This window comes from Spermophilus citellus (assembly GCF_964194105.1).
Source record: "Spermophilus citellus genome assembly, chromosome: 1".
NCBI lineage: Eukaryota > Metazoa > Chordata > Mammalia > Rodentia > Sciuridae > Spermophilus > Spermophilus citellus.
In genome coordinates, this window is record NC_138182.1 from 113,041,944 (window position 1) to 113,053,962 (window position 12,019).

A 12,019-nucleotide genomic window follows, 5' to 3' on the forward strand; every position below is an offset into this window, starting at 1 on the left:
ATTGAAATATAGAGATATTACCTCCCATTACATGTATTCTAATAAAATGAAAAAAATCACAACAATGTAAAAAACATACAAAGAGTTGAAAACATTTGTCTCAAACTTTAAAGATCATGTAACATACTGGAGAATACATTATAAATTTTCTAAACAATTTATGTAGGTAGCTATAGTATATGAGAAAAGGAGGTGGTGATAGTTTATACTTTGCAAACAGTGAAAAAAACTAAGATAAAACTAATAAAAGAAAAACAAAATGGAAACATAGCTGTTATTTTGGACTTCTCAAATGCATTTAATATTGATGATCTTCCCAAATAATTAGTCTCACTGTGTACTGATATTATCTGATCAATATCTGATATTAAAAGATCAATTACAAAATAAAGAATGTACCAGCACATAATAAACAGAAAAATGAAAATTGAAAAAGTATTATCAGATATTTCATTTTTCTGTTTATAAACTATTTATATCAGATACTTCATTTTTAAGTTCAAATTTTATAGCAAAATTATACCAGAGTTTCCATACAAATATATTTACCTAACATAAAAAGTCTTTCTGTCCTTCTCTCTCCCCCCTCTCTCTCTCTCTACACACACACACACACACACACACACACACACACAGTCATACACGTTTATGCACACAAACATACACACACAGAGAGAAATATTCAGAAAATTCTGCTTTAGCTGGAAAACATTATTAATAAGAAACAAAGGGTTTCTGTATAAGATGTATTGAATAATATAATTTGTGTTAGGAAACAAAGGGAAAAGTGCCAAGATATGATAATTTAAAAATTTGATGCTCAATGGTGAACATAGATTATTATATGTTTAATGGAATTGTTTTACTTCTCTTCATTTTGTTATCACCTTTGTAGAATATTTTTGTTTATGTAGTTCATAAATACATAACTTAAGAAAAAGTGTTGATGAAATAAAAATAGATTATGCATGTCAAAATATTTTTACATATTAAATGTAAATCTTGAGGAGTCTATGATGCAAGTTAAGCAGAATACCTCAATAAATTAATACATTGTATCTACTAGAAATCCTTACAATGCCAGCAAAAAAGAAAAGATTAACAAAAAGAATTTTATTTAAATAATGCAGCAATAGTGATGTGTGACTTTTCTTAACTTTTGCACCAAATAAAAGCCAAATATTTTTAGACCTTACATGGATATATATACTGCCTAGATAATAATGCATGTGCTCATTTTCTTGCTGACTAGGTTGATTATTTGTCTGAAGTGCTAGAAAAATAGACATTTTAATTATTAGTAAATCTTAATTTATATCATCATTATTGATATTATTTTTGAATAATCTCAAATTATTCTTTATTCATGACTCATGTGGCCATTTTATTTATTCTTGCATCTCAATACATAAATTCAATGGTATCTATGAAATTCTCCATTTTTATAATATAGTCTGTGGCTGGGGATATAGCTCAGTTGGTAGGGTGCTTTCCTCACATGCACAAGGCCCTAGATTCAATCCCTTGGGATATAAAGGTAAAATTGAGGTACTATTAACAAATATGGTAAAGTAAAAATGACAAATCAATTTTATAACAACACAGTAAACACTTAAAATTAAGTATACTGGAATAAACTATGTAAATTATTGAGAAAGTCAAAGATATTGATGCATAAAAATCTAGTAAAGTTCCAGACAGAAACTGTCATTGTGTGTTTGAGAAACAGTTGTAAAAACTTTTTATTTACATGACAGTATTGAGGACAGTGAGATAACTGTTTGGCTAGGTAGATATTTTCATACTTGGAAAGCCATAATATTAGGGAAATATTGGGATAAATGTGGTAGGCAAGACACAAAAACCATTTTTGAAGAGTGTGATGGTTGGAATGTAGTTAGTTCAGTTATTATAGAAGAAAGTATGGAGAGTCCTCCAAAAACTAAAAATAGAGCTACCACATAATCTTGAAATTCCACTATTGGGGGTATACAAAAAGGAATGAAATGAGCATGGCAAAGAAACACCTGCACTACCCTACTGATTGCAGCAATGTTCATAATAGCCAGGAAATGAAAACAACAGATGTGCCCATGAACTGACAAATGGATAAAGAAAATGTGATATATACAAAGAAATATTATTTGACCACAGAATTAAAAGAAGTCCTGTCATACGCAACAACAGAGATAAACATGGAGGACATTAAGTTAAATAAAATAATCCAGGCACAGAAAAAGAAATATTACCTGATTCCACTTATATGTGAATTCTACAAAAGTCAATCTCATAGATGTTGAGAGAATAGTTGTTACCAGAAGCTGGGAAGAGTGTAGAGGGTGGGAGGATGGAGAGAGATTGGTCAACCAGAACACCATTACTGTTAGGATGAATAAGTTCTTGTGTTCTATGGCAGAGGCGGGTGAATACAGCATTGAATAACTGAAACTAGATAGAAAGGAGGATATTTAAAATATATTTACAATAAAAATGATAAAAGTTGAGATAGATATTACCCAGGAATCAAAGTAATTACATTGTACATACTAATATGTACTTTTGAGGTGTTAAACAATACAAATCTTTGAGAGAAGAAATATTGCCTGGAACGTCAGAATAAATGAGAAGAAAAGCCAGGCACTGTGGTGCACACCTGTAATGTCCATGAGTTTGGAGACTGAGATAGGAGGATGCCCTCTAGGGAAGAATACAGGTGATTTCGATAAGGCAAGGGGAGTGAAGGGGGTGGAGGAGGGTAAGAGGGTAGGAAGACTAGTGGAATGAATTAGACATTATTAACCTATATACATATATTATAACATGACCAGTGTGAATCTACATCATGTACAACCAAAAGAATGAGAAGTTATACTCCATTTATGTATGTCAAAATACATTTTATTCTCAATTATAACTCATATGAACAAATAAAACAATCAAGTATGCATCCCTTTTCTCCATTTATACCATCATCATTCTAAACCAAACCACTAGCCGGGGCTTGGAGGCCCTGGGATACGTCACAGAACTGCTGTGGGAAACCAAACTTTACACATTTAGTTTCCTCATGAGAGCCCTCATTTGCATTTTGAGGTATTCTAAATAGCAAAAACTATGAAATGAACTTATACAAATATAATCAACACTCAGGTATTCTACATAATTGAAAATCAAAAGTGACAGGATTTCAAAGCATACACACACACACACACACACACACACACACAAATATATGTTGAGGTGTAGCCACAACCCCAGCCCAGGAATTCAGGGCTACATATTTTAATGGAAATATGTAAGCTTGGTTGCATCTGCTACACTTAAAAATACTTCTAAGAAATGATACTCCTCATATATTCTCAATCCCACTGTGAAATCCCAAAAGTAAAAAAGAATTAATTATAATAGTGCTGGTTAATGTTAATATTCTTAATTGCCTACTTTGATGCTAACTTGTAAAACCCCTAAGTAAAACCTCGTTAAGACAAATGACCTTGTGGTAAAAATAAAAATTAACCCTAACTTTGCTACCAGCTTCTTTTATCAGATGGTGATCATAATACATTCCCACCTATAGAACATGAACAGAGGCTCAAACATATAAAATGATGAATTGAAAAAATAGAAAACCTTTTTTTACTAAAACTGGTTCTATGAACAAAAATATTGACATGAAATATGTGTGCTACTATAAAGACATGTACTTACAAAATGCATGTCTCAACAGAGCAAAATGTCACCAGAAGACAAATGCCTTAAAAACCTGACCATTTCAACTACAGTTTATCTCCCATTTTAAGACAAAAACAACTGATAATTAAATTTCCATGAAGCTTGAGTAACACACACTGGACAAAATACACATCAAAGTATTTCAGAATGAATATACCCTTTGCACAGCAAAAAGGGAAATGCCAATGGATGAGTAATTGTACTTACTGGGAAATAGTGAACTAAAAAGCAAAGTAAATGAGGACTTCCAAAAATGGTTTCCATAAAAATGATTGATTTAAAATATGAAAGTCATTGATATATAAACAATGAATCATTACAAATCACCTAATTGTAATAAAATATAAGGTACAAGAAAAACACATAAATTATATGTACAGAATGTACAGAATAGACTTATACTAAAAACTTGCAATTTACTCTTTTGGGGGGACAAACAAAAGAAAACACTGGCAGATAAAGTTGAGAACACAGCTTTTAAAATGATACATCGTACACACCGCTTTAAAAATGATACATGTGTACTCCCATTTAAACCAGGTGTTCTGCTTTCTCCCTTTAACATCCTCCCATTCAGGCCAGCCCCCAACCAAAGTTTCCCTTCACACTTACTCCCCCAACAAGGTCCCAATACTGAAGCCAGGTACCGGCCCGAAAACCTCCACCACACAAACTCAGCTGCCTCCAGGAGCACCCAGGAACAGCACTCATGTGCCTCTGCCCCACTGCCCTGCAACCTCTGCCACACCCACTCAGCTCCTGCCAAGAGCACCCAGGAACAGCACACTAACTCCTATGCCCCACTTCCCCACCTCAACAGGCCTTAGCACTAGTGCCCCCTCCAGGCACTCCCTCTCAGCAGGCACCCACTACCCCACCTACCTGCCAGTCCCTCTGCACCTCTCCAGCCAGGGTTGCGCCCCCAGAGGCCTCAGACGTGTGTCTGCTCCAGTCATCATCTTGCAGCCACAGGCACTGAGTGCCCCCTCCCCACATACTACCCCACCTAGCCTCTGGTCCCAGGACACCTCTCCTGCAAGGGTCCAACCCCCACAGGCCTCAGAAAGAGGCCCCTCTCAAGGAACCACCTCAGAGGGGCCAGCACAGCATGCCCCCTCCACACACACTACCCCACCCAGCTCTAACTCATCCAGCTCCAGTCCCCAATGCCTCTCCAGCCAGGGCTGCGCCCCCCCCCCCCAGGCATCCCCTCAAGTAACTGCCTCCCAGAGACAGGCACGGTGTGCCCCATCACCACACATTACCCACCGAACTCCTTCACCACCCAGCTCCGGTCCTCTAAAACCTCTCCTCCCAGAGCCATATGCCACATGCCACTGGGGACACTGGAGTCCTCCCTACCTGAGACTGTCCTCATAAGTCCACAAAGACCAACAGGAGGTGGTGGTGAGGGCCATGCTGCCCCTGTGGGAGGCCCAACATCCTCACCCATGAATGAGAAAGGACGGCAAGGACACCTTCCCAGAGGGTGACATAGTCTAGGGGCAAGACTGGAGCAGCCCAGGCAGCCATCAGTAGAAAGGATCTCTGTGATTTGAAGGCCCCAGATTCTCCACAATCTGCAGTACACTTTTAGGCTGCCCAGAAATCCACTGTACAGATGCGGGTTGGGATAAGTCCCTGCATGAATCAGTGAATGTGTGCAAACTGCATGCACATGTGTGTCGAGGGCGGGGCTATGTGCAGGGATGTTCCCAGGCCCTACCTCACAGTTACAGAAACAGTTCAGCCCTCCCAAGGTACTACCTCACCCAGCTCTGGTCCCCTAAGACCTCTCCAGCCAGGGTTGTGCCCCTACAAGCCTCAGGAAGACTGCCCCCTCCAGCTACCCCCTAGCAAGAACAGGCACAGTGCACCTCTCCCCACAAAAGTTCCTACCCCACCAAGCTCCACCCCATTCAGCTCTGGTCTCCCAATAACTCTCCAGCCAGGACTGCACCCCCACAGGCCTCAGCACAAGCACCCACTCTAGGCATTGCATTGCAGCGACAGGCACAGCAAGTACCCTCCCCCATGTACTACCCCATCCAGTTCCTGGTGCCCTAACACCTCTTCAGTGAGGGCCTTGTTCCCACAGGCCTCAGCAAGAGCGCCCCCTCCAGGCATCTCCTCACAGGTACAAACACAGTGTGCCCCCTCCTCACCAACTACCTCACCCAGCTCCGTTCCCCTGAAGCCTCTTCAGCCAGGGCGGTGCCCCCAAAGGCCTCAGCATGAGCTTCCTCTCCAGGCACCACTTTATAGAAACAGCGTGCCTCCGCCTCACACACTACCACACCTAGCACCTACCCCATCCAGTCTGGTCCCCCAACACCTCTCCAGCCAGGGCCATACGCCACACATTGCTGAGGACACTGGAGGTCTCCCTACCTAGGCTCTGCTCCCAGGTTCAGCAGGAAGGATCTCAGGTACTTGAAGAACATGCTTCTCCACTGTCTACTGGCCACTTCTGGATGCCTGGAAACTCAGAGCACAGAAACAGTTTGCAATATGCCCGCCCAAGCTTGTGTGCTTCATGCACTCGCCTGTGTGTTGAGGGTGGGGCTTTGCCCAGGAATGTTACCGGGTAATGCCTAGTGGCAACAGGCACAGTGCGCCTCCTCCCCAGACACTACCCCACCCAGCTCAGGTCCCTTAAGATCTCCAGCCAGGACCCTTCCCCCACAAGCCTCGTCACCCCTTCAGTCACTGCCTCTTAGGGACAGCACAGGGCATCCCCTCCCCTGCACTATCCCACCCAGCTCCTACCCCACGGAGCTCCTACCTCACCCAACTCCTACCCCTCCCACCTCCTACCCCACCCTGCTCCTGGTTCCCTAAGAACTATCCCGCAAGGTTCCTATCCCAAACAGGACTCAGCAGGGTCGGCGCATCCAGGAACCTCCTTACAGGGAGAGAGACACACTTTGCCTCTTCCCCATGCATTACTTACCCAGCTCTGGTCCCATGACGCCGCTCCAGCCAGTGCTGCACCCCACAAACTGCTGGACACACTGGTGCCCTCCCTACCTGAGGCTCTCCACTGGGATCCACAATGTCCAACAGGAGCACAGTGGTGAGCGCCAGGCTGCCTTTGTGGGAAGCCTCACATCCTCACCAGGAACTGCAAAGTGGAAAGCCGGAAGGGACTTCATCCCAGAGGGCGACAAAGCTTCTTGGCCAGGAGCAGAGCAGGCCAGGCAGCCTTCGGAAGGTGAGTCCTCAGCTACGTGAAGACACGTGCTTCTCCACCATCTTCCTGAAACTTCTAGGCCTCAGGAAACCCACTGCACAGAAGTAGTTCGCAGTGCGTTAGTGCGTCTGACTGGTGCTCCCCATGCCCCACGTTGGCTTCATGTACCCTGAATGTGGGGCCCACCCCACAGCCCCTCCTTGGGAGTGGCCCGGCACCTGCGCGCAGAAGCCAGTGGCTCCTCCAGCTCCTCCTCCTCGGACAATGAGCTCGCCCCGTTTGCCAGGGCCAAGTCGCTGCCATCCTCGCCAGTGACCCATTCCCCGCTGCTGCACCCACGGGGCTTCCTGCGGCCCTCGGCCAGCCTGCCGGAGGAGGTGGAGGCCCCACCAGCCTCACAGCAAGGCGCAGGGCCCCTGGCAGCCCCCGGCTGCGTCCCCCGGCACAGTGTCATCAGCAGCCTGTTCTACGAGCAGGCAGGCGAGGGCCCTGAGCGAGGCGCCCTGGCCCCTGGAGGCCACCGACACGCGGCCGGGAGGCGGCACCTGCTCAAGGGTGGGTACTTCGCCAGGGCCCTGCCTGGTCTGCGTGAGCCGCTGATGGAACATCGCGTGCCGGAGGAGGAGGCCGCGCTGATAACCAAGACACCCTCCTTTGAGACAGCCCTGCGCCTGCCCAGCGCCTGCCCAGCACCAGTGCCCGTGAGGCCCCCAGCCGTAGCCACTCCCTGGACCAAGACCCTCCAAGTGCCATCAGCCCCTTGAGTGAGGCCTGCAGTGAAGGACAGTGCCCTCCCACAGCCTCCACAGGGGAGGCTGGTGGGAGAGACCAGAAGCCCCTGAAAGGGCCCAATCTGTCTCTATCACCTGCTAGAGACTCAGGGCCTGCTCAGCAAGCGGGGTCATCCAGGCTGGGGCAGGAGGCTCCTTCTTGTCACCCTGAGCAGGGTTCTGCCCCCCAAAAGGGCTGTGGCCCACTGTCACCACAAACTCATGGCTGTTTGCCTCCAGGGTCTGTCAAGGAGATACTTCTGGAGCCCCCCTGCCCAGCCCAAACAAGCCCCCTGCCAGGCTCTGAGAAGGAGCCTGGCAGCATCTCTCGACCTGGGGGGCCTTGGACCAGCTCCTCCTGCTCCCTGGAACCAACCTGCCCCACAGGCATGGAGTCCAGCCCTTCTCTGGACACTGGCAGCCTGTCTCAGGAGGCTGACCATTCCCCTGACCCAACACCCCCCTTACCAAGGCCTCAGGAGCAGGCCACCACCCGGAAGTTCTCCCTGGGGTACCGTGGGGGCTATGCGGGGGTGGCGGGCTATGGTACCTTTGCCTTTGGTGGGGATGCAGGGGGCATGCTAGGACAGGGTCCCTTGTGGGCCAGGATGGCCTGGGCCGTATCCCAGTCCTCCAAGGAGCAGGACGAGGCTGCAGTGGGAAGCCCTCAACCCCAGGCCGACTTGAGGCCAGTGCCTGAGACCAGAGGGGCTACCCTGAGGGCTTTCCCAGAGCTGACCTCGTGGGAGCAAGATGGGCAGGTGTCCCTGGTGCAGATCTGGGACCTGTCAGGGGATACAGAGGCTGCCGACACTGTGTCCTCAGACATTTCAGAGGTGGATCCTGCCTACCTCAACCTCTCTGACCTGTATGACATCAAGTATCTCCCATTCGAGTTCATGATCTTCAGGAGGGTCCCCCCAAGCCCTGGGAGCAGCCAGAGCCGCCCTCTCCTGAGGCTGAGGCTGGGGAGGAGCTGGCAGAGTTCCCTGAGGCTGCGTGGCCCTGGCCAGGGGAGCTGGGCCTTCGAGCTGGCCTGGAGATCACAGAGGAGCCGGTGGACCTGGAGGCACTGCTGGGGGAGGCTGCGGCCAGCAGAAAGCGCAAGTGGTCCCCCTCCCGTGGCCTATTCCAGTTCCCTGGGAAGTGTCTGCCACTGGAGGAACCCCTGGAACTTGGGCTGCGCCAGAGGGTGAAGGCTTCCATGGCTCACATCTCCCGGATCCTGAAGGGCAGGCCGGAAGGTAACCTCCTCGTCCTATCCCCTGGCACATCCCTGCCCCTTAGGATCACTCACCCTTTCGTGCTCAGGGTCCTGCTGGGCCCCCCCCTCTGGTGCTGTTGCCCCTACCTCCCAACTGCACCCACAGCTCTACCTGAGTCCTGGGGGCACCTCTGCTGACCTGAACCTGCCTTACTGGGCATGTGAGGCCATCCTGGAGACACCTGCAGGGAGGGCACCTGGGGAGAGGGCAGCCAGGATCCCAGGCCTCCCCCACTGTAGACCCTCTGACCCAGGAGTCTTATGGCCCCACCCTCAGTGACCTCAGACCTTCTGAGCCCAGTCCTGTGGCCCCAGATCCTCCTGACTCCAGGTCTCTCCTGATCTCAGAGCAACTCGACCCTAGGCACAGCTGACCCCAGCTTCCCTGACCCTTGAGCTGCCTGGAAGTCCCAACTCCAGAGCAGCCTCTGTGACCCCCACCCTCCTGACCCCGGCCTGACCCCGGCCCCAAGCAACCCCCTCCTGCACTGTAGGCCTTAGAGCCCCCAACAGCCCACTGCTGAGAGAGGTGGGAAGCAGGTCCAGCTTGTCTTCACACCCCAGTCCCTAAGACCTGGGCCTGCCAGGAGGACAGGCAGTGTGAAATGAAATCTGATTAAATAACTGCACATGGAAGTAGCAAGTATTAGGTTTCAAAGATCTCAAGCAATATTAACCCACAAATTCTAAATGTACTTCTGATTGTGGAATCCCATTTTAATTACAGCATAAATTAACAATCTAAATAATACAACTATCATAAAGCTAAAATTCTCATTTACGCAGCTCTGAGTTAAAAGAATATAATACCACAATCTATTGCATTATCTGACATGAAAGCAAAAACATAATACAAATTTAGGCTTTTCTATCAAAATTACAAGAACTAAACTTTCTATCCAGAAGAATCCAAAGACACACAAAAGCATCTGAATTATTTTACATATGAAGTATATGGAAAAAAGTCTCTCGCCAAAGTAGTAAGAAACAACTTCTAATTTCCTAAGAAACTTGTATTTTACATTTGTTTTTTTCCTGAATCACTTACCCAGCCACAAAGAAACTCAGATTAGAGAAGTTAAAAGATGTCCTTTTCAATAGCCAACAGTCACCAAAGATCATAACAAAAGAAAATAGACATAAGTATTCCATGCTATTGTGCACAAGCAAGCCCAAAGTTTTACTGCTTCACTAGTTAAATCACTAAATGTTAAGCATTATTTCATGAACTTAAATTAAATCTGGTATATAAAGAGAAAAATATACCATAAGTGAAACTTACTTTCTATTTCACAGAAAGATTCTACTCCATCTAAAATAATCCTGTGACCTTGTGGAAACAGTCCTGGGTTAAACACGTAAAGCAGATTTCTTTATCAAATGCACCAGTACATTACTTCTCTGAGAGCATTCAGTATGTTTACTATGCTCTCTAGATGTATGTTCATACACTGGTTTAAGCCATTTGCAGAAAATCAACAGAAATCCTTAAAAATGTTTGACCTGACATGCAATTTTAAGACATGTGAGTTTTAAATTGAAAGAGCTTTACATCTTTCGTAATGGGAATAATCAGAATTTTTATTCTGCAAGTTAATGATTCTTCCATAGAGCAAATTTAACTTGACTTCCTTAAATGGCTACAGATCTGACACACCATTTAGAAGGCTAAAAGGAAACACTGATTTACTTCTTCTCTAAAGCAATACTGTTCAACAAAATTATAATGCAAGTTACACACATAATTTTGAATTTTCTAATAACTATGCTAAAATGGATGAAAATACAACTTTTAAAACACTTATTAAACATGTCAAATATTATTTCAACATGTAATAAATATCTTTAAAATATTTATTCTTTTACAACTTGTACTAAGTTTTCAAAATCCGGTATGCATTTCACACTTATAACTTATCACATTTTCAACTAACCACAACCTGGTCAATAGTCAGAATGTGGCTAGTGGCTACATTATTGGACAGTACACTTTTTAAGTAATATTTTGAGATCTGATATACTACTCTAGTTAGTTCACTTTCATGTCTCCTTTTTGAACTGAAAGGGCTGCGGCTACAAATATAAGCAAAACTGTTAATTCACTGGATAAATCAGGATCAGATCACCTTATCTGAGGATCTGGTTAACACACACACAATAAGAAACAAATGGATTATGCCGTATTATGTCTCAAGTAGACTTCAGAGATGCTTCTGATGAACACGAGAACATACTTTGTAGCAAAAACTCAGGTTAAGCACCAAAACATTTTTATATCAAATCTTAACACTGCCTTAATTCTAGCATCCCTTCCCTCTCATTCTTGAGCACATACTTCTATGCAAATTACTTACAATATTGCTCTCTAAATTTGATAAATTTTATCAACTCTACAGTCACCATTCAAAAATAAACAGGACACTATATAAGACAAAAATGAACAAAATGAGAAAAAATTATCAACTAGCTACTTTTAATACAACTTATGTCAACCAATCTTAAATTATTCTGAGTTCCACTGAAAGTGATTTTTCTCACAATTCCAATTAATTTACTGCTAAGGATTTCCCCAAGTCATTAGGACATTTGCTTAAAATGTAAATAATTTCAACAATGTGTTTTCTAGAAAATAACAAATACAACCATATTAGCACATAAAATTTGTCCTTAAGTCAAGTTACTGAATAAATCAAACAGAAACAACTATACTCTTGTTTAATGCTTTTACATTTTTATGACACCACATTCAGCAATTTCTAAATTTGGAAAGTCAGTTCAGATTGCACACAAACAATAACTTTAAAACTTAAAACTTTACAAGTTTCTACAAAATACTTGTGAATAAATATATTCCATAGAAATACAACAGAAAAATCAACACCACTCAAACAAATCTCAGCAAGGAGCACAAGATCAATACATTAATAAGTACTGAATATATGATACATGCTAAAGAGTATTTTTCTCCTAATTTAATTTAATTCACCAGGCAATTTTTGTTTAATGCACTTGCAAAGCTGCAAGGAAGCAAATGTAGCCTGGCTAGCCTCTTCTGCTGCA

The 12,019-nt window shown here is 44.5% G+C and overlaps 1 protein-coding gene across 1 annotated transcript in view; it reads left to right on the forward strand.

Moving 5' to 3' along the window:
* The window catches only part of LOC308649827 (obscurin-like), a 520,968-nt gene extending 512,065 nt beyond the window's left edge, over positions 1-8,903 (forward strand). Inside the window, exon 2 of the mRNA XM_081295667.1 lies at positions 7,872-8,903. Within this exon, the coding sequence (XP_081151793.1) occupies positions 8,085-8,891 (807 nt within the window). The 5' untranslated portion in view covers positions 7,872-8,084 and the 3' untranslated portion in view covers positions 8,892-8,903. The remainder of the gene's footprint in view (positions 1-7,871) is intronic.
* The last annotated feature ends 3,116 nt before the right edge of the window (positions 8,904-12,019 follow it).